This window comes from Equus asinus, chromosome 10 (genome assembly GCF_041296235.1).
Source record: "Equus asinus isolate D_3611 breed Donkey chromosome 10, EquAss-T2T_v2, whole genome shotgun sequence".
Lineage (NCBI taxonomy): Eukaryota > Metazoa > Chordata > Mammalia > Perissodactyla > Equidae > Equus > Equus asinus.
In genome coordinates this window covers 92905457-92929252 of record NC_091799.1, presented here as the reverse complement: position 1 = coordinate 92929252, position 23796 = coordinate 92905457, and the positions used below count along the sequence as shown (strand labels likewise).

Here is a 23796-nt window from a genome sequence, read left to right as displayed (position 1 = left end):
ACAGCAGAAAAATATCTCTTTCCAAAAAGAAGCTACCATCTATTACCAACATTTTAAGACCACATTTGAAACTGCGCAATTCTTTTTTGCTATTAATTACGTCTATCTGTGCTATACAAGACTCTGTATATTAGAGACCTAAAAAAAAGAGTATAAATACGTATTGAACAAAAATGTGAATCTTGAAGAATATCAGCAAATCTGCTCATGAATAACACATATTAATTTGCATAAGAGTGTAAATTTAGGTGGAGAGGGAAAGAAAAAAGAAAAAAGAAGCTGTTTAAAATAGAAATCCTACCCCAAATTCAAAGCAATTCATAAACATATCACAAAATCACAATAATATAATAAATACAGAAATTGCAGAAGTAGAGATAAAAGCAACAGTTTACCAAAAAAAAAAAAAAGTAATATGAACTCCAAGAGAAACCCTCCACCCATTATTTATCACATACCCTTAACAAACACTATTATTTTTAGTAGGGAATAAATGAGTCAAAGTAGAGAAATTACGTTTGAAGTCACTACAATCATCCACCACATAATGACGTTTCAGTCAACGACAGACCTCACATAGGAGGCTGGGCTCATAAGATTAGTACCATATAGCCTAGGTGTGGAGTAAGCTATACCATGTAGGTATGTGTACATACACTCTATGATGTTCGCATGGCGAAATCACCTAAGGATGCAATTCTCAGAATGCATCCCCATCATTAACAGACGCATGACTGGATATTTATAAACACTGAATGAAATTGTAAGGATAAATCCTTAGAGAGCTTTAAAAAGAGAACATATAATCTTATTTTTAAAACTGTTTGAAGTTTCCCCTGCCTGAAGGCAGAGGTGGAGCAGATGATGCCTGTAGCACTCTGTGGGTCTCAGCAAGGAGGGGATTAAGGCCCAAGAGCGTAACTTACATTTCACAAATAGAAAGCAACACAAAATGGCATGAAATAGTAAAATTTGCTATATTTTTATTTTGATTTTCTACTTTCAGGTTTTCAGCTTAGTGAATATGAGTCAGTTAGCCTTTTATTTTCACTGTGAGTAGCAGCATAAGAAGGTGAGAGCAGGTGTGGGCTGGCACACCTATTAGGAAAAAACATGTCAAAGTAAAGAAAAAATCAACAAGTTAAAAATAACTAAGGAGAGAATAAAAGCATATTTTTCTATCTAGAGCAAAAGATCCACTAAAATAAATCCTTACATCTACAGGTTCCAGTTGGAGTCAAGACTGCACACAGATTGATTGTTGCCTTCTCGGTAGTCAAGCTTTGAGTCTTTACCTTCGCGTAAAGAATAGTGTGATTCTATCAAGTGTGACTGGTTGAATGTTAGGAAGTGAAGACTGAGATTTGACTGGGAGGAGAAAGGAGATCCACGGTGGGAGAAAAACAACCTGGCCCAGCCTCATCACTGACAGTAGGTGAGTGACCCAGCAGGCACAGCTGCTCCCACGTCCACCAGAGGATGTTGGAGGCTTCATTTGTAGCCATATTCTCAGGACAGACTACGTGTGTGCTATTTTACTTAGGAATGGGAGAACTGCTAAATGGTCTCTTGAAGCCTGTGGATAAAGTGGAATTTTAAATGGCTATACTCTCGAGAGAAACTAAGCACATTACAACACCAGCTGTGATTTCTCATTTAAAGGACAAAAATAAACTATGCTACCAATCTGACGATGCCAAAGGAGTACAAAATCAACATAAAGTCTCTCATGGTTTCCAATATGTAGCAAACTAAATAACTGCGTTTCACTACCAATGGATTGTGAAAGCTGAAAAAAAAGGCCCCTAAAGACATCTTTTAACAGCTACATGGTCAAATTTGAAAATATCCCTTACCTTAAACTCAATGCATGTAAACTCAAAGTTAGATATCCTTTAGCAAACCCAAATAGCCACAAGGGGAAAAAAGCATTTTCCGACATTGCCTTTCAAGTATTTTGCCAAAAATCATGAAACAACTTACAAACAACATGCCTTTCATTTTGTGAAGTAGAAATGAATATTGCAAAGAAATAATAAAAAGTAATATAACCAAGGGAAAAAGACAATCTTCAAAATGCTGCAACAAGGTGAAAATGACAGTCTACAGAATTTTTTGTGTAATATGATTAAAATTGATAATTTTTAGTGGTTTGCTCATTATTTTAAAAAGAACGTGTTATTTGGACTCATTCATTTTTAAAGAATGGAAGTGTCTTCAAAAGGATGGAAAATATATATCTAAAGAAGAAAACCTAGAGACAAATATGAATAGTTGATGTTCTCAATAGCAAATGATCGATAAAATCGTAAGGATTTTCAAATTTGAAAGGCACATTGAATGTGATTTACAACCCTGCAAAAAGAGATACAAGTATATATACATAGTTATAAATGATCTCTTCCCCCACTAAAGTCTGTAAGACTTACAAATGCACTTGACAATTAGAATTAAGCCTAGGAATTAGACTGCCAAATCTCCTTGCTTCAAATAAAACCTAGTCCCTCCAGAGGCATCATAAAAATCAAGAAGCAGAACAGGCTTACCTTGTAGTCTAAAGATGATTTTATATTGGGGGATTAGGTTACACTTTTATTTTAGAAAATAAATGAAAAAAGCTATTGTATGCACTGACTCCTGATGTAAGCCTATATTCATAGACTTTGCAACATTATAGCTATAGTTGATTTGCTATAGATACTTCATTAAGAAGTTGAAATTATACAATGGATTTTTTGGAGCTAAAACGGAAAGTTTCCCTATCACAATTTAAAGAGAAGGTAGTTGTAAGAAAAACTACATTTAATCAGGAAACAGTTCATGCTTTTGTTGGTGTTTTAGAGTGGTATAATTTTAAAATGTTGTCACAAAAATTATCTTCTGGACTCTGGTTTTTAGTTTTAAATAAAATTGTGTTATTACCAATATATTAGCTAATGATAAAAATAAGGTCATTATCAAATAAACAATACACATCTTGTGGTATATGCTATAAAAAGAAAATAGAAATTCTAAACTTGGTTATGTTCCTAATCAAAGTCTTTAGTATTTAATAGGTAAGGGGCTATAATTCTTCCAGATAAATATTGAAGATTTCTGGTTAGTACAAATTTTTCTATCCACCAAAATTTACTACAAGAGCAGTGAAAGAATTAATGCTAAAACATCTTTTTATTATTATTATTACTATTTTTTGAGAAAGATTAGCCCTGAGCTAACATCTGCTGCCAATCCTCCTCTTTTTGCTGAGAAAGACTGGCCCTGAGCTAACATCCATGCCCATCTTCCTCTACTTTATATGTGGGATGCCTGCCACAGCATGGCTTGCCAACTGGTGCCTAGGTCCACATCCGGGATCCGAAACAGTGAACCCCGGGTGGCCCAAATGGAATGTGTAAATTTAACCACTGTGCTGGGCCGGCCCCTAGAACATCTTCTTTTTACAGTACAGAATATAGCACAATGCTTAATACTTAGTGCGTTGTCAATAGTGAATTAAAATGCCTGTGTCTCTGCTTTACCACATCTCCCTGGCTAGATTCTTCTAGCTGATGTTGCATTCTCTCATCTCTATGCTGTCTTCCTTCTCCACCTAATTGAGAAGTATTCTATGATTTGCTCTACCTGGTGGAACAGACTCTATCTTTTAAAAAGTCAGATCATGTTCCACCTCTTTTAACAATACAACTTTTAGGGATCTCAATCAAGTAACTCGTTTCACGGCCTTCGATTGCCAGTTACTTTTCATATCATCCTTGTTTCGCCAACTAGATGGCAAGTCCCTTGAAAGAAGGAACTGTGTGTCTTAATTCCTCGCATTCTGGATAGGTTAGCTCACTGCCTTAGAGACGGTAGACAGTGTGTATCACCATAAAGATTAAGTGGCAGGAGAAAAACCACATTAATTCAAGAGCTGACTACAGAATCTCTTTTAGAGAAAAAACATTGTTTCTAACAAGAGAGAGTACCAATGGTGATGAATATTAATATAGTTTGAGGCTGGAATAGAATATGCTGTACAGACTGCGTAAAATGTCAGGGAAGAGGATAGGACTGTGTGTATGTGTGTATTTCAGGTGTTTTTCTGCAGTTTTAATTAGATACAATAAACGAGTATATTCTTATTGAAAATCTTCAAAGTGTGTTTTATAGACATTTCTTAAGATCTATTATATTTTCTATGATATTATTATTATTGCTTTTAAATGGGACTACACTCTGCAGTCGTATCATTATTTCTTTTCAATGTTTAATCATATATTGTTTATTTTATACACTGTATTTATCTTTTAAGGCATTCTTATTTTATCTTATTTTCATTTGGCTGCCATAGCTCCAACTATTTTATCATGGAATTTTGTTATAATTGATACTTAGTTTTAATATTTTCTGAGGAATTTGGTATTTTAAAGTACTCTTCCATAATTGTCACATGGCCATTATCTTAGACAGGAAGAAGATTATTTTATTATAGTTTGTTTTTTCAAATGTCACTACAAGATAGTCCATTGGCTATTAGCTTGTAATTTTGTAAATGAATACTTCAGCACCATTCATTCTCTTTATAATTTAAACGCATTGTCTGTCAATTTGTAAAGTCATTTCCTTATCCATCAAGTTAGCGAATTTCTCTGGGATCTTATACATATTATTTCAATCTTAAATCCAAATATTCCTTCACTCAGGGTAATTTCTTCAGACACTTGATTATTATTTTTCTAACAATTTATTTATTTGATTTTTAGTTATCTACAATGTGCCCTTTATAACTTGTAGCACTTTATGTGTGATTTCAAATTCTTTAAATTTTGATCACTCTTCATAAGAATAAAGTAGTAATAATTGTATCTAACTCCGCTTCACAAAAGAAGAAACTGAGACACACAATAGTAGAGACTTGCCGTGGTCTCACCCATAATTAGCAGAGAAATCAGGTTTCAAACAGAGGCAACATGTTTTCAGAGTCTAACTAGGAAACATTCTTCTATGTTGCTTCTTTCTCTCTTTTCTTTTAATTTTACAAATGTTTATTTAAAATTTCCCTAGGTCGGGCACTGTGGTGGAGTTAGGAATACAGCAGCAAATAAGTCAGACAAAAATCCCTGTCCTCATGGAGCTTATGTCTAATGGGGACAGAGCCTCCAGTGTGACCAGTGCTATGTTTAGGGAGGTGCAGGTTATCATATGGGCACATTTGTCCTTTAAATAAATGAGTTTGCTTGGGCTGGTGATGGTTGGGTATTGAGTGTTGGGTAGCTGAAGTCCTGGCCAATTTGCTATTATGGGCATTAATTTTTTCCAGTTATGATTCCAAATGTAGATAGAGAGAGTGCTCCCAAGACTTCGATGAAAGGAGAAAGTGACTGGATGTTGGTAGATGATAGGAAACAGGAGACATAGCAAAATGCCACAAGATTCAAAAGAGCAAAGAGGGGGCCCAAGGACACTGACCCCACCTCCCAACTCAGCTTTGAGAGGGTGTGGAGAAAGGACTGTTCTTTAGGGCGGTGTTGCTTCCTCTTTCATCTTTCTGATCACTAATTCAGTTTGCAGCAGTGTTCATTTCAATTTTATCATCTTACCAGAAGTTTTATATTGGCCGTATTTTCATGCGTCAACCCAAAAAGTCTTGTTTAGATATTTAAGTATGACTTTCTCTTTCTAATATTAAGTACACCTCGATATATGCTAACTGCCTCTGTCCTTCTACTTACTTGACCCCTAAGAAATCCTACCCTCTGCCCCTTACTTAGAGTTCTGATTCCCAGGGATTCCTCCAGTATAGTAAGGGATAGTGGGTAGACTTGAGCCAGCACCTAAATAGCTTCTTGTGAATCTCTACGCCACTCTGCCTTAGAGGTGACTTTCAGGATCCATCAACAGGCCAATTTTATTTAGCTGGACATGTTACCTCAGTAAAGATTTAGAAGAAAGAATGAGCTTGAAATCAGTTCTTAGGCTATAATTTCTTTCAACTCTTCTCCCTTTTAGGTATCCACTAAGCTGGGCTTCTCTTTCACTGCACTCTGTACACCCAGATTTTTGGTAATAAATAGTTTGTACTTTAGGGAGAAGAAATGCAGCATGCTTGAAAGAGTAAGAAGGAAAATAAGAAACAGGAAAAAAAGGGAAAAATCAGTTGAAATGGCGACTAGCACAAAAAGTGACAACGCTGTATACCCCATTCTAATTCTCAGAAATTTTGGAGAGGATTTCAGTTTTGCTCATTTCACAGGAAGGGGTTCAGAACCAATTTTTATTAAATTTTAAAGAACATACGTCTGTAGCATATCAGTGAACATCTGGGCATCCCGCGTCTCAATAATAATTAGATTATTGCACAGGGTCCTTTCTTCCAAGCCCAGTTTATACCCCAACTATTTAATGAGACTGTTCCCAAATGACTCTTCTTTTACAAAATGTAGGTCTGAGTAGAATAGTAGATTTTTGACTGACCCATACTCTCCTTGATATCAAAGAGAAAGCCTGAAATACCCAAGAAAATATCTGTTTAATGGCATTAGAGAACTGCTGAGGCAAGATAACTAGAGGAGTTCAGATTCCCGAGAGGGGAAAATGTGGAACTGCTGATTACAGTGTATCTGCTTATGCCAGGAACTAACAAGAGGCTGGAATTCCAAGCTGAGGACAGAGAAACGGAAGGTTTCTTACAAGTCTCCTGGACCTGCAATCAGACTGGAAATTGATGGGCCTTAACCACATGGCTAATTTTCCCTGAAGATATTTGTTATTGAAAGTTTAAATTGGAAGCTAAATTGAAAATTGAACAGAAATCTCAAACTCCAAACGCAAAAGCTCTAGAAGATGAAGAAGAGCTTTTCTTGCCATCTCTTCACATTGAACAGACAATGATTAAATCAGAGTGAGTGGTCCTAGCACGCAAACAGGTTCTCAGTTGAAATCCCTAGAGGGTCATGCCCCGGAACAGGGACAAATCAGAGACCAACCAAAGCTAAACAAAACTGCAAATTAACTCCACTCTGATTAGATTACAGTATAATTGCCTCTCCAGCTGCGTGTCAGAGAAAATAGTGAATACTCTGAAGAAATATATTATCATGTAAGTCTCTTCTAGGTTGACACACTACATGTGGCACCCAACTGAAAAGTATTAGACGTATCAAGGAACAAAACCCTAGGACCCAATCCTGTCTCTCCAGTGCCTCTGACCAGAACAAAAACAAAAACCTGTCACCTTATTGAGATATTAAAGTTAGCTGACAATAATTGTAAAATCATTAAGATTAATATGTTCAAGAAAATAGAGGAAAAGATAGAAACATAAAAGGAAGGATGGAGAATTTCAGCAGAGATTTACATCTCTAAAGGGAGGAAATGGCCGTCCACCAAACCAGTGAGTGCCTGGACCACATGTTCTTTGAATGGATATATTTGCTTTGATAGGACTCTTCCTTCCTTGGGCATAACAGCTCCATGCTGGTGTTTTCTATCACTATAATCCCAGCATATGTCATGGTGAATAATAAAAAGTAGGACCCAAATAAACTTTTATATAAACACATTCAAGAAGACATTTGTTCTCCAATGTTTAGATAAATTAGCAGATTCTAAATTAATGAGGGATAAAACATATGGCAGGAAAGATCTAATGAAGATGGAGACGATCTGGAAAAACATGGAACATTGTCTTAAATTTGATTATTTAGCAAGCAGATCTGGTGGTAAATCTCATCAGGGTATGGATGGAAGAAGAAGATCCTCTCAGCTGGTATGAGGACATTAGCTAGCTTATATGATTCTAGGCATAAATAATATTAAGGTATCTGCCTCAGGGATAAGCTTAATATACATATACGAATAAGTTATAATAAATAAATAGGTGTTTTTTGTAACTGTTTCTAGTAGGAATTAGTCCAATAAAGTGTCAAGAAACACAAAAGGATTGAGATTTTACTATATCCACGTGCTAACAAGTTAGCCTGCTACAATTTTATGGATGCTGGCAGAAGTCCTAAGACTCCTGGATCAGACACAAAGGACTTTTATTACTCATGTCACAGCATATATTATGAGCTCTTATTCAGAACAGCCTTAGACAACAGAGTGTCCTTCTCCAGAGCGGAGGACAGATTCGTTTATTACCCCATATAATAAATATAATGACTACCTCTGGGTGGAAGTCCAGCCTGATTTTCTTGCACCCCATGATAGAAAATTGGGATTACCTAATTTAAGATTCTTCTGCTGTGAAGCAAACCCACTGCACACCCAGATTGCACCTGGGCCACCCCATGTCACTCCCTTGAGAATCTGGAGTCAGAGGAATCAGAGAAAACGTGAAGTTCATACTGCTCCCCATGTGATGAGAAATTAAGTCATGTATCTCTGACCCAGGAGTATTGAGCCTTCTGCTAGTATCTATAAAACTGTCAAGATGAACAGTTTAGCATGTAAGTAGGGTATAATCTCAACGTCAAAATGTGAATGCTATTATTCCACATCTTCAACAACTACTTGTTGTTGAACCATTGACAGTCCCAGATTTTGTTTTTATTTTTGGCCAAAGGAATGCATGTAACTATTACATTATTGTCTTTTCATTTTTATGATTAAAATCATTAACAGTTTTGAACATTCATATGTTTATTTACTATCTTTCTATTTCTTTTCTGTCAATTACTTATTACTATCCTTTAACTGTTTTGTTTCCTAAATGGAATGTTTATTTTATTTTGTGAGATGTTCTAAATGTATTCATGATACTAATCTTTACTTGTTTATATATATGGCTATATCTTACCCCAGGTTATGAGACCTGTTTTTAAATTATATTTAGGAATCATTCGATGCAGGAATATAGTAATTTTATCACATGTTCCAATATTTTATGAATGTGATGTTTGTATATTCTATAAGAAATCCTCTCCAACTCCAATTTTACAACATTAGTCCACTACATTTTCTTCTAAAATTCTTAAAATGCTGCTTGTTCAAGTGGTTCTTTAATTTCTGCATAATTTATTTTTGTGCATGTGTTTAAGGAATTCTAATTTTAGTTTCTCTAGATATATAGCTAGTTGGTCCCTTTTTATGTACTTTTTGGATTATCCTTCTGACAATGGTTAAAGATGTTACCTGTGGGGGCCAGCCCAGTGGCTTAGAGGTTAAGTTTACAGGCTCTGCTTTGGCAGCCCGGGGTTCGCCAATTCCATCCGGGGTGTGGGCCTATGTTGTGGCAGGAGTCCCACAGATAAAGTACAGGAAAATGCATATGGATGTTAGCTCAGGCCCAATCTTCCTCAGCAAAAAGAGGAGGATTGGCAGCAGGTGTTAGCTCAGGGCTAATCTTCCTCAAAAAAAAAAAAAAAAAGCAAGAAAAGAAATGCTACCTTTGCCTTCTGTCAAGTTCATATATTTATATATAGATTTAGATATCTAATCATTTCATTTCAGCTCTCTCAATTTGTTCTCCTCATCTATTTGTCTATTCCTATACTACTACATATTTAAGGAGTATGCCATTGTATGCCAGTCTCAGCATACCCATAATCCACAGCGGGGCTGGGTCAGCCCTTGTGATTCTTATTATAATTGCAAGATGCCCTTCAGCCACAACTATCAGGAAATTTTGAAAAAAAAATATTATTCACATTTCTTGGAAATTACAGGGCACCCCTGGGGCCACACAGTAAGGTCTTGGGTAGAGAGAGAAAGAGAGAGAGAGAGAGAACATATGGGCCTGGGGTTCTGCTTTTATTGAGGTCAAGAGTTGGGGCCTAGGGTATTGTGGGCTTGCTCTCTTTTGGAGTATTTAAAACGTGAGAGCAGGAATTTAAAGTGCAATAAGAGAAAAAACAAGTGGCCCAAACGGTCAGGTATCAAAATCAACCAAGAACTCTAAAGCAAAGGAGTCTATTTGGTGGGGCAAGGGGGAAATGGGGCTGGCTCTTTTATCTAGTCATGTGGCTGGCAATGTGTTTATTCAAGATAGCCATCTTTGAAGTGGATGCCTGTTGGAAGTGGCTGCTTGGCAATCAAAGCTTAAGTCAGGCACTTGCCTTCCGGAAAAAAAAAAAAGGAAAACCGACTTTCAGGGCTTGTACTTCATTCATCTTTATAATGTCTCAATATCTGTTAGGAAATGCCTCTTTTCTTCTCTAACTATACACCTTCCTCATAATCTTTTTCAATACATTCTTGCTTTCTTAATACTTTACCATTTGCATTTTATTAACAAATTATTGAATTCAGTTTATGATTAAAATTATATTTACCTTACAGATTAATATGAAAACTTGAGTATTCCGATTCACTAACATAGATATTCTATTTTTCTGGTATAGTTTTATATTTTAAGTAACATTGCTTTTTATAATGATGAAATTGAACATTACTTATTGGATATTTTTTCCTCTAATGATATTAGGTATTTTATTGATTTATTTTTGCCATTTTAAATTGTATCTGACTTGCTATTTATTCATATTTTTAAAAATAGAGGAAATTTATTTATTTGGGGCATTGATTAGTATTCCAAAAATTTGAGAATCTATTCTATTATTTCTTAAGATGTTTCCATAGATGCTCTTAAATTTTCATATAGACAATTTCATCATCTGTTGACAATGAGAATCTTGTGTTTTGTTTCTACTTATTATTGTTCTTATTTGTTTTCTTCATCTTTTTGAATTGAGGAGCACATTCAGTACAATGCTGATTAGTTGTAGTGACTGACGTTGTAGTAACCTTATCCTGAGACCAGAAGAATCGACCAGCTGAACCTGTCAGAAATTGCTGATTCTTAGAAATGTGAGCTAAATAAATGCTTTTTATTTTAAAACACCAAGTTTTGGATTTGTTTTCTTTTTTTAGTGATAGCTGTTTCTTATGAATCAATAGCTAAATATTTCTAACTTTTTATATCAAACTTCCCATCTCATTTTGAATTTGGTATATCTCTTGTAAGCAGCATATAACAATATATTTTTTTAAATATAATGAAATATCGTTGCTTAGGAATGATACTTAATCCGATTGTGATTATGGTATTTTGAACTAATTTCTACTTTTTTTTTTCATTTTCATGCTTCTGCTTTACATCTTTTATTCTCCTTTCTGAGCTTCTGTTCTATTGATGAAATAAGCCTTATTATTTAACTTTTCAAAATCTTTCCTTGCTTTGGAAATGACAGATTCTTATTCAGTGTTAACACTTCAAGTTTTAACATACGAAGTAAAACATTAATAAAATATTAAATAACATATGAAATAAAATATTATTAGTTTATTAATATTAATTGTGTTTTTTCTTTTCTATTATTTCTTGCAGAGATTCTGAAGGCCAAGGTTGATATCATATTTGCCAAAATTTTAGTAGATAAAAATAAAAAGTTTTTCCTTAAGTATTGGAAAAGGTCTTTAATAACTGTCCTTCCTTAATTCCTGATAGTTTACCACTTTTAACTAAATATAAAGTTGACAATAGGAAATTATTTTCCTTCAGTATTTTGAGGATATAATTTTTATCGACTTCTGTCACCTATTTTTTTTGAACCAGGAACCTACTTTAAATCTAACTGTCATCGCTTTTTATTATTCTGCCTTTTATTTTCGATAGTTTTAATTTTTTTAATTTAAAAAAGTGTTCTTATAATTTTTCTTTACTTTCATCTATCTGAGCTTTGTTTGCTTGAATTAATGAATTTTACGTTTGACTTGTTAAATCTCTTTGCACCCAGTCTAGATATTCTACTGCCTATTGATTTTTATTGTTCTCTCTCTGTATGTGTGCATGTGACTATACATATACATTTACTTGTTCATGTACAGATCTTCCTCGACTTACGATGGACTTAGATCCCAAAAAACCCATCATAAGCTGAAAATACTGTAAGTTGGAAATACTCTAAGTCGAAAATGCACTTAGTATACTCAACCTCCCGAACATCATAACTCAGCCTAGCCTACCTTAAACGTGCTAGAACACTTACATTAGCCCACAGTTAGGCAAAATCATCTAACACAAAGACTATTTTATAATAGAGTGTTAAATATCACATGCAATTTCTTGAATACTGTTCTAAAAGTGAAAAACAGAATGGCTGGCTGGGTACAGATGGTTGTAAGTGTGTCGGTTGTTCACCCTCGTGATCACGGGGCTGACTGGGAGCCTCAGCTCGCTGCCCCTGCCCAGCATCAGGAAAGAGTACCAAATTCATATCGCTAGTTCAGGAAAAGATCAAAATTCAAAGCAGAGTTTCTATTGAGTGTGTACTGCTTTTGCATCATTGTAAATTTGAAAAATCATTAAGGTGAACCATTGTAAGTTGGGGCCCATCTGTATATATGTGTATATATGTCTATATACAATTAAATTTTAAGTATATGGATGTAAATTTATATCTATATAGTTCTCTATAGATCTAAATTTATATATATTTCTATACATAGTGTTATATAATTTTCTACATATTCATAACTGTAGTTTATATATAATGTGTATACATACATGTGTATATATAATTAAATTTTAAATTTTTATTTCTGGATATATATTTACATATAGTTACGTATATAAAATTAAATTAAAAATATTTTCATATAGTCCTATGCAATTTTCTATTTACACAAATACTATAGTTTTATTTTGACAATTTTAAAAATTATTTTCATACAAATTTATTTTATTTCCTTGTTGTCTTATTTCATTTAATCACTTCTTGCTCTTTTTAGTAAAGATATTATTAATTTTTTTAATTTTGAGAACTCTAAACATACTTATATTAAAGTGTTTTTGTCATCATTTATATATTTTGTACCATTCAGAGTGCACTCATTTTCTGATTTCTCATTTCATTGACCTTCTTTTAATTATTTGGTTTTCAGGCTTATCACAAACAACAATATGTATTTCTCTCTCTTATTTTGGAAATGTCTTCTTCTCTCCACTCACTCTTTGCCACACAGCAATTTTAGAAATGCCACTAAACCAGTGGCTTCCCGGTCACTCATCCTGGCTTGAACGTGCTGTCTACTTTTTACTGTTCCCAGAATATGCAATTCTTGTAAGCAGTGAGCACAGAAGAATAATGGTTTTAATTTTTTTCTCCCAGATTTCTTTGTTTATGTTCTGGAGCAGATAAATATCTATTAACTCATATAATGCAATGCTCAAGCTACCAAGATCCAGCAGTCCTGGATTTGTGACTCTTACTCCTTTGTGTTTTTGTTCTGGTTGTCTAGAGAAGTATTTGTATATGCAGGAATGTATATATATATATATATATATATATATATATATATGTATATATTTATTTTGGTATGGCTATTCCACTTTTCATTTCATTTTTATACATTATTATCCATAGCTGCCTTGTGTTTGGAGAAAAGTTCATTTTGACTTAAACACTTTCACATACGGTATCATTAATTCTCGCAATGCTACAAAGTGGGTATTTCTAACCACAATTTATGGATGTAAAAACTGAGGTTCAGAGAGGTTAGGAGGCTTGTCTTATCTAGCGCAACCAAGTCTATTTACTCAAGCACATGTTTTCAGCTAGGTACTCGTATTACTGTTTCTCAGAAAATTGCTGTTTTTGCTATCTAAAAGAAATTATTTCTGTGTTATTTACAATTTCGTCAATTCTCAAAAATTTAAAAACTAGTCTTACAAAATGATTAAAACATCTTTTCCCTTATACAACTGTCCACAGGCCTCTCAGACTTGAGATGGTGCGGCTGATTTAAACATTCATATATATGGTTAAGATAAGTGTTAAGAAAAATTACATCAGCATTATAAACCCTTTTAAAAGTATGTATATATTTTGAGGGGAATTTCTTAAATATGAGTTCACAGCACTGGTTATGTTGTCAAATTACTGAATTAGGACCTTTTGAATATATTCATTAATTAAATCCACATATTCCAAATGTAATCATCTTGAATGAAGAAATTTTAGTCACTCAGGTAGGGTTTTAACAACGGTAAAATTCTCTTGTTTTTCTAAAATACTTTTGGAGTTATTTAGGTTAAATAGGTTGAATATAATATATCTTTAAATCTAAGTCAAATTTTCATTATACCATCAAATTAAAATTACTTTAAAAATGTAAAATAAAATCTTTAATGAAATGGAAAAAATTGAACTGAAATATAAGTATGGGTATCTAGATGTGATCTTAATCTACAGAATGTTGAATACTCCCCAAATTATGTAATTATTTGAGTACAGGAAAATATGAATTCATTTTTTACATATTTAGTATAGTTAATTATATTAAGTATATTTGAAATTATAGAATAGGATGGTCAAATGTAAATAAATACATACTAGTCAATTAAATACAATTTTCACACACAAACATGCACAAACACGTATTCCCACAAGGATCTGACCACAGGGCTAGTTGAAACAAGAGCGGCAAACAAGCTTTGTATTTTCATATAAACTTTGTAACGGCCACCCACAATTTGTTATCCTTGTTATAATTTAAAGAAGCTTAGGGATAATGGGAAAAATGTTTTAGTGGGCTGTCATTTAGTGATATTATTTTTCCTTACATTTGAAAATGCTTCTCCATGAAAGGTACAGAGAGGTAATTAAACGCTCACTCTAAAATATATGCACCATTGTTTCTTTCATGTGATTCTGAAGCAAGCGTTAAGTCCCAAATAACAGCATATTCATATAAACATGATCAAAGATAGTTTTGGGAAGAAGAAAATTGATGCTAACCAGAACACTGCACAGACTGAAAGGCTTAATCTTCCCCTTATGTACAGAAAGTAAATTTACACAACCTTGAGGAATCCACCAAATAAGAAACCTAGATCACAATGAATCTTTTCTTCTTATTAAATTCTTGTGTTCTTTTTTCCCACACAATACAGAAGGTTAAACAAAAATAATTCAAAAATTTCCAAAGCACTCTGCAATTATGCATATTTATCTACCCATATTTTGGAAAATATTCATAATAACAAGAGGAAATATAATTTGTACAGCACATCTTGATAGCCTTGCTAATGCAAGATGATTTCAAACATTACATTTCCTTTCCTAACTGTCCCTAGGACATATTTTTCATTTTTCCTAATTTAAATTTTTTCTACCTCCTAGCAGTTGCAGCAGCTCTCATAAACATGTTTGTCAGCTAAGATTTCTTCTAAAATTTGCCCAAGAGCATATTACATGTACATTTCTTGTTTAAAGGGATGCTTCTGTATAAAACTCAATGAAAGCTATTTGTACATATGGCTCAATTTTAAATACAAGCTATTCACAGATCATAACACATTAACATCAAACTGACTTTGAATGCTGACTTGCAAGCTGTTCATGGAATATAAGAATAAGACAGAAGTGATCAGATCTATTCCGTATCATGACAGTAAAGATACCACAGAGATCAAAAGATATAGGTATTCATGTTCACCTTCATTGTCCTTTAGAGTGAAATTTGGGTTTATAGACAGCCGTTCATCGAGAAAGAAGTTAAACCTCGGTCCATTGGCAAAATCATCTTTATCAGTGGCACTGATGGTATGAATAACCTAAAGAAAAAAACAAATACTAAATAGTAAATTTAATTTGGCTTACTATCTTGATTTTAATTATAACATTTTCAAGTGTTAACACAAAAACCTTTTTAAAAGACATCTTTATCCACTTTGAGTGTTTTCAAATTTATCTATTAAGAGTACCAGTTAATTTGCTATCCCTTGCATTCATTTTAGGAAACATATTATGGCACAATTTATAATCATCCACACTTATTTTCTACCACGGCACAAACATTTATACTTTTCTCCTTTATCACTCAGTACCTTGGGGCCAATTTGCTGTAAGATTTTGTAGGAACACCTGTTTGAGGAGACATGAAGTATTGTTTGCACAAATATAAATATCCCAGAGTTGATGCATAACAGCCTTGCAGTATATGCTGGTCTCAGTCAGTAAATGCGAAAGCAGTGGAGGCATATTTTTCTACTGTTTCAAGGGACCGTTGAGATCATAATCCAGCCCTTGTATTTTAGAGATGAGGAATTTGAGTCCCTGAAAGATTGTGATACACCTCAAATCTGTAAAATAGTGGCAGAGGCAAAACTATACCACTCAGAGCTTTTTTCAATACTTCTCTTCTCTAGAGGTTGAGAGAAAGCAATTCTGAAATTTGAACTTTACGCACATTAAGGAGCAGAGAAAGTTAGACTATATAAAGAAAATATTCCATGTGGCATAAGAGCAGAAGACAAATTCCAATAGCTATAGCCATTACGCTCTTAAAAAATAACTATCCAAACAGATAAGCAAGATAATATTTTCCTCTTTTAAAAATTAGTGTCCTACTGCTTCAGTGTCTGCTTTCCAGGTTTTCTTTAGAGAAATTCAAAACAAAGAGAGGTAAAATAGAGCCATAAAAAATAGTATTCCATATATGTGAAATATAGTATGTCCACTTCACAAACTGACATAATTTCTAAGACCATTTTATTTGATTTCAGCCATTTCAATATTTTACAAGTGAAATAATCCACCAGAATGAATCATAGTTAAAACCTAAACTCCTCTCCATGTATTGAGTCCTTTAGTTAGTGAGGAGAGGAGGAGGAATGTAAAACCACTGAGAAGCAGTGGTCAGTGAGAATAAAAGACCAGAAAGGCACATGTTTTCATGAAGCGAAAGTGAAGAAAGTCCTTCAGGATACGGATGTGATCAATTTCCTCCACACATTTACATAGCTCATTCCTTTATATCCTTTCCATCACGGCTCAAAATTTACTTTCTCAGCAAGAGATCCCGGGTAAAAGGCCCTCCCCGCACATCTCCCAAGAAGTCTCTATCCCTCTTCTCTTACGTCATTTCCCTCTGTATTACTTATTTATGAGCTGAAAATTTACACATATGCTTATTGTTTGGTTTCCTTGTCATTTAAAGTACAGGTAGTCTCTGGATCAATGTTTTTTCCGTTTATTGGTTTAGACTCTGAGTAGGAGAATAAATTGATGGATAATCAGAAGCAATTGGACCTTTTTCTCACAAGTGCATGAAAAGCTCCGTAAAGTTCAGAGTGTGCATGATCTGAGCAACATACCTACATTCTCCACATGTCAGTTACGTAATATAAAATTAAACTAAAAACAACATAAATGTTCAAGATTGTGTTCAGGGTTAGGTGAAATAAATATAGATTCCTCTTTTGGAAAATAAATGTCCTCTCACCCCCTCATCATTCATTGTGATTCTCCAACTTGCAGTTCTATTTTCTCCATGATACCTCATTACAAACTGACACGTGCAAGTTCACTTCTTATCCTAGAAGGTAATTTTGGATGGGATTGGTGGAGAACAATTAATTTAAATCAACTGAGCTATTTTATGTTTCCTGTTATTACTTCTTTGGGACAATCCTTTTCTTCTCATTTCAAAGTTAGTTTATAAGTTATTTTGAATTTTCTTAATATTTTTATAAACATGAGCTTATTCTATTTGTTAAACTCAAATATAATTCATATTGCATTGTGTTTACTGTATTTCTGTTATTTTTAGCACAAAAATCCTTTCCATTATTACACAGGTAATTTCAAATCTGCAGTTACCAAGAAGCTCACTGATGGCCAATTTCTCTTCCTCGGAAAGAGTTCTCAGTCTCATCTATACAGCAAATGATGAGTTGATGATACTACATTTTGTTTATGAGTGAACCATCCTGAACTCTTGTAGAATTGTTGGTCATACACCTATAATTAAATATTTTTCCATAATATTTCTGAGAAATGCTTCCAAAAACCTAGAATGTTGGTCTACTTTTATCTAGAACTCTGATATATTCTCTTGATGAGGAAGCTATATGCAATGTTTCTGTTTTACTAATCACTTTTTCTCTTTTATTAGGAAATAGATTTCCGTTTATTGTTTCCTCAGACTTTTATTAGGAAACATACCTAAGAAGTTCACATGTTTATGATTTTTAGAAGATTTAAACTTTGGGTAGATATCTAGAGCAGGTCTCCACCATCAATATTTTCTACCCTTTTGTCAGAATTACGATTCATCTGACTGTGCTCTCTGCGCTCTCTGTGCCGTTGCTTGTTGATGTACAATCCATAACAATTTATTTTCTGACTCTCATTCCTTCTAACTGAACTTAGATGTTTTCTATCATATACACATTATGTAATTAGTGCATCAAGTGTATGATTATTTTGAAATATCTGAGAGGAACACAGTTACAGATTTATTCTACCAAAGGGAGAAAGAAATCCAAATTGATAGTTGGTATTTATAAATAATTGCCAACAGAATTTTTTGATAATGCACATTAATAAGGATTGACTTTTGGCAGAAAGTGATTAGGACCAATTTTGTATTTCTTTTTTCAAATAAATTTATCCCCTTTTTAAAATATGTTTTCCATAGTCTATTACTTATAAGCTTCTTTATTAGGAAAAAAAGAAATACTGTCACAAATTTACACAAATTATGTGGTCTTCTATTAGGTAAATGAGCTAGTCCTAACTAAACATTTAGATTAAAAAGGAAGTTCTATAGAACACGAGGTATTTTCTTTAAATTAATCAATGAGTTTCTTTTATAATATAATCTCAAGTGGAATCATAAATTGATTTGCTGCTAACTTTTGTTAGTTAAATGAGCTTGATCTTTGACATGGTGTAAAACCTCTACGGATTTAGTTAATTTTTTTCATACAAAGTTGTATCATTAATAATTGGATGTGATGTGAGCAGAGGCTGGTGTTAGGTAATAAAATATTTTTTATATGTTATGCTTCCTAAGCTTACTTCTTAAAAAAGCGGTAAAATTTAATATGAATAAGATAGAAAGCATTTCCTTCATTTATTTTTCAAAGTTTCCAGGTGTGGGCACATCGCAATTATTTTCAATTCACTTTATTTTGGGAACTGACTTCAAATTTCATGTGTGCGTCATTTTCTTTTTAATATATTTTCATGAAAAGTGCCTAAAAGATATTTTTCAGAACAGTAAAATATATTGACTCAGAGAAATATATTGTTGCAGTTTATGCTGATACCTGCATTGACCTGAACTCGGCTGTTCTATGTGTTCTAAATCTCTGCTTTCATAAAAGACCAGTCTCTGCCATTGCCACATGCTGTTATGTTTAGATGCACAGCATCCATAATAGAAATGTCTGTGATTCTAAAGCAATTGTCATAGAAAGAGGAAGTATGGTACAGCTGGGCAGTACAAATACGCTTCAGAAAACCCACTCCACAAATTATTATTTCAAAAGAATTTCTTATTCCCACTCCAACAAAACACACAAAGGTTTTCCAGAAACGCTACCAACAGAAGGTTAAATGAGCCAAAGATTGCAAAATTAAGCAATAGAAACATTCAGACCATTTGTTCTGTAATGAGTTAATCAGACAAAATGATCAGACTGATTGGCAATGATTTGTTTAAATAGGGGTGCAATAAATAATATTTAAAAATGAGTCTTTTATCTCCTCAATGAAAAGTTTAAATTAATTTTCGTGAAACAGTTGGAACAAATGCTCAAGCAAAATAAAGACTGCAACTACCTTGTAATGACATCTAAAATCATACAATATTAAAGACAGCAATGATACTAAATAGGAATATAATTTTCGAACATAAAAAGAAGTAATCACATAACTAAATCTATATATGTTAGAACTTAGTGGTGCTAAGTCTAACGATTACTTTCTGAAAACAGTAACAGTTATATAAATAAGAGAGAAATACATTTAAATAGTTAATGGGGACCCACAGGAGAAAAAAGAGTTTGTCACAAATTTAGCCCTCTCTAAAAGTGGAATGACTTTTCATGTGAGGAGAATAAAGTAATCCACATTTAAAGGAATTTGAGACTTATCTAGTCATGTACTCATCTAATCTCAGGTTTGGAAGAGCCCTGAAATGTTGACAATTGTTCATTTTAGAGATGAAGAAAGCACTTGTCAATGCCATATAAATAATTTGTCAGAAATGCTACAGAGTTTAGGTGGTCAATGTAGAGGGTAAAACAGAAGGACCCAGGCTAGTAATGTCACACTGAGAGGAGAGCATGGCCTAGAGAGAATGTCTGAATAACTTTCACATGAGCAAGAAGTGGACAATATGGGAGGTCAGTGGAAATAGTCAAGGTCACAGGCCAAGAGGAAGACAGTGCAATCCAGAAAACTAAAGCTGGCATTTAAGATTCGGGAGCAGATGCTGACGTCAACAGGAGAAACATCAGCTGACTCAAGAACAATGGCTGAGTACCATTGGCCTAGATTTTCAGCGATTTCACCTACAAAGTTGGCTGTGGATTAGCAAGTGTGCATCACTCCTAATACAAAATCACATTTTGTCTTTGAAGTTTTGAAATTACCTTGAAGTCAAAATAAATTATTTATTTATACAAATTTTCAAAAAAGAATAAACTATCTAAAAAGAAAACATCTAAAAATGGCTGGTGTAATCATTAGCTTATGTTTGGACTTTTAATTTTTTATATCACATTTCAAATGATCCAGCTTTGAATCTTTTGAATAACCTATGAACCAAAGAAATAAAGATTCAGTGAAGAAAAGGACTTAAGTTTACTAAAGATTGTTATTTATAAATCAAGTAATTACTATTTAAGAAAGGTAACATTTACTTCTAGATATTTTATTCTATTAATATGATAGTGAATGGTATAGTGTTTAAGTTTCACCTTCTAGCTTTTTGTGATATAAAGAAATATAAGAAATACATCTATGTAGATCTTATATTTAGCAGAAGTGTTCATTTCATTCTTAAATTCTACTAGTGTATAGCAGTATTATCACTATTATTGTTAACGGATGTTGAACTTTACCAAAAGCTTTGGCTTCACCTATAAAAATAAATTTTAATTTTTCTCCTTTTCATTTTAAAGTATTATTTCTGGTGGATTATCTTTGACAATATTTTATTTATGATATTTCCATCTATGTTCTTGAGAAAGAATATCTATAATTCAGATTATAGCCTCAGGTTTTGATATCAAAGTTATGTTGTCATCATAAAAGTGGGTGGGAAATAGATTCCTCCTGTTTTCCTTTTTGATACAGTATATTTTCATTATCATTCCATTTAAATATTTTAAATTTTTATTACTTCGTTGACTCACAACTTATTTAGAAGTGCCTTGCTTTATTTCCAATGGACATTTTTAGCAATATTTTGAGTTAGTTTCTAGTTTCATTTTGTTTTAATAAAGAAAAATATTGAGGCCAATCCTTTGCAAATTAATAAAACGTGTTTTTTGGTTCTGTATATAGCAAATTTTTCATCAATGTTTTGTATAAATTTTGAAAGAATGCATAATCTGAAGCAGTTCAGTACAGTACTCTATATTTGTTAAATGGTAAAGTTTGTTAATTGTGATATTCAATTTTCAGTATCCTTACTAAAATTTTATGTGAATATTCTATCAGTTCTGGCAAAAGCATACTAAAATTCTCAACAAAATAATGGGCTTATCTATTTTTCTTTATATTTCTATCAATTTTTGCTTTGTTCATTTTGAGGCAATGTTGATAAGCATATAAAAATTTAAAATTGTTATTTCTACCTGCTACACTGTTTTGATCACAATGAATGTGCCTTTTTATATCTAGTAACTTTTCCTTTGATAAAGCTTGCCCATGTGTGTGTGCAGTTGGGTGAGTATGTATATAGCAATTATTCAAGTAGTTGTTTGGTGTATCTTTCCATACTTTTTCTTTCAAACTTTTTTCTTTATTATATTTATTATGCATCTCTCATAAACAACATTTAATTGACTTTGTTCTTATTTATTTTGACAAAAGGAGTATTTTAGTTTGAGTATTTAAGTGATTTTATTTTAACATAAATACTGACATATACTTCTTTAAATTTACATCATTTTATTTACTTTTTATTTTCCCCATATTCTATATTTATGTCTATTTGTTGATTTTTTTAATAAAAAAATTACCATGGCATCTACTTAGCTATTGTAATTTTGTGTAATAAAACTTTCAAATTTTATATTGTCTATTATGTGTTAAAAGACAAACTATATCTTAACAGCAAATATGAAAATTGATCATTCTCACTTTGAGCTTTGCAAACGTCACAGAACTTGATTATTTTGGATTACTTTAGAACTAGTAAATTCATTATAAACTTCGTATTTTATTAGGATTACATTTTAGTTTTGAAATATGCCCTTCTAGAATCCTTGAAGCCAAGTTGTATATGAAAAGCTTCTTTTGCCTTTACCTTTGTGTTGTAAAACATAATAAAGTAGAATAAAGTCACACACAACAATTTTGCAAGTGTGAATTATTTTAAAAATAAAAAATATTTTATAGCTTAATAAATACAATTAAGGTCAAGAAATAGAACTTTAAATATTGCCTTCTTTAGGATTAAGTATTTTTATTTTCAATTTCTATTAACTTGTTAGTTACATTGTCTTTTACTAATTTTATTACTTAAACTAGAAATTACAGCATGCATTCTTGACACATAATATTGATTATAAATTAGTAGTTTATCAATTTCCCTCAAATTTAAGGAGTTTAGAATATTTTTCCTTATTTATGATCTCTTGTTGCCCTGTATACTATGTATATTTTAAATCCTGGAATTTTTCTCTCTTTTTCTTTTGTGAGGAAGATTGGCTTAGGGCCAATCTATTTTGTATGTGGGATGCTGCCACAGCATGGCTTGATGAGCGTTGTGTAGGTCTGTGACTGGGATCTGAACCCACAAACTCTGGGCTGCCAAAGCAGAGTGCACAAACTTAACCACTATGCCACTGGGCAAGCCCCTAGAAAATGTTCTTTTGACTTCTATTCACTTATGAATAACCTAGTTTTAACAATATATTTATTAATTGCTTTGGTCATTAAGCATTCTTGCCCCTCCAAGCTACCAAAATGGTTATTTTCCTTTTTCACACAAGAAAAGCTTTAATGTGTGGCTTACGGTAACAAATTTTCACATTTATGTTTGCCTAAATATGAGTTTTAATTGTCTATTTTTGAGGAAGATTTTTGTTAGAAAGAGAATTCATGGTTGTCAGTTTTTACGTTGTGGCTCTTGGGAGTTACCTTTTCAGTGCTTTCTGGCTTTTATTTTTCCTGATGAAAAATCATCACTGGTGTGGTTCTTTTAAAGGCATTGATCTTTTCAAAAATGTTCATTTGATTTTACTTTTAATTAAGCTTTCTATATTATTATAATGATAGATTCATATGCAGTTGTAAGAGATACAGAGAGATGCTGTATACATTTACCCAATTTCCCCTACTGTTAACATCTTGCAAAACTATAATACGATGTCATAACCAGGATATTGACATTGGTGCAGTCAAGATACAGAACATTTTCTTCACCATAAGAATCCCCCATGCTGCCCTTTACAGCCAATACATGCTTCCCCGCCCCCTCTTCTCCTCCTTAACCTTTGATGTCATACATTATGAAAGCTTGGTGCTATTAGTTTCTTTTTTCTCACTCAGCAGAATTATCTGGAATTTCAGCCAGGTTTTTGCATTTATCAATTGTTTATTCCTTTTTATTGCTGAGAAGTATTCCATGATATGAATTCACTGCAGTTTAACCATTCACCCATTAAAAGATATCTGAGTTGTTTCCAGTTTGGATTCATTATGAATAAAACCTATATAAACATTCATGTAAAGTTTTTGTGTGTGAATATAAATCTTCATATCTCTCAGAAAAATGTCCTAAAGTGCCATTTCTGGAGTATATGGTAATTGTATGTTTAGTTTCTTAAGAAATTGCAAAAATGTA

General features: G+C 32.9%; 1 protein-coding gene across 6 annotated transcripts in view; it reads right to left on the bottom strand.

Moving 5' to 3' along the window:
• CDH18 (cadherin 18) overlaps positions 1-23796 on the bottom strand; it is a 909359-nt gene that overhangs the window by 16327 nt on the left and 869236 nt on the right. For all 6 annotated transcript variants that reach the window (XM_044779466.2, XM_044779468.2, XM_070519846.1 and 3 more), the window contains one exon: positions 15424-15541. In XM_044779466.2, coding sequence (XP_044635401.1) covers positions 15424-15541 — 118 coding nt within the window. The remainder of the gene's footprint in view (positions 1-15423; positions 15542-23796) is intronic.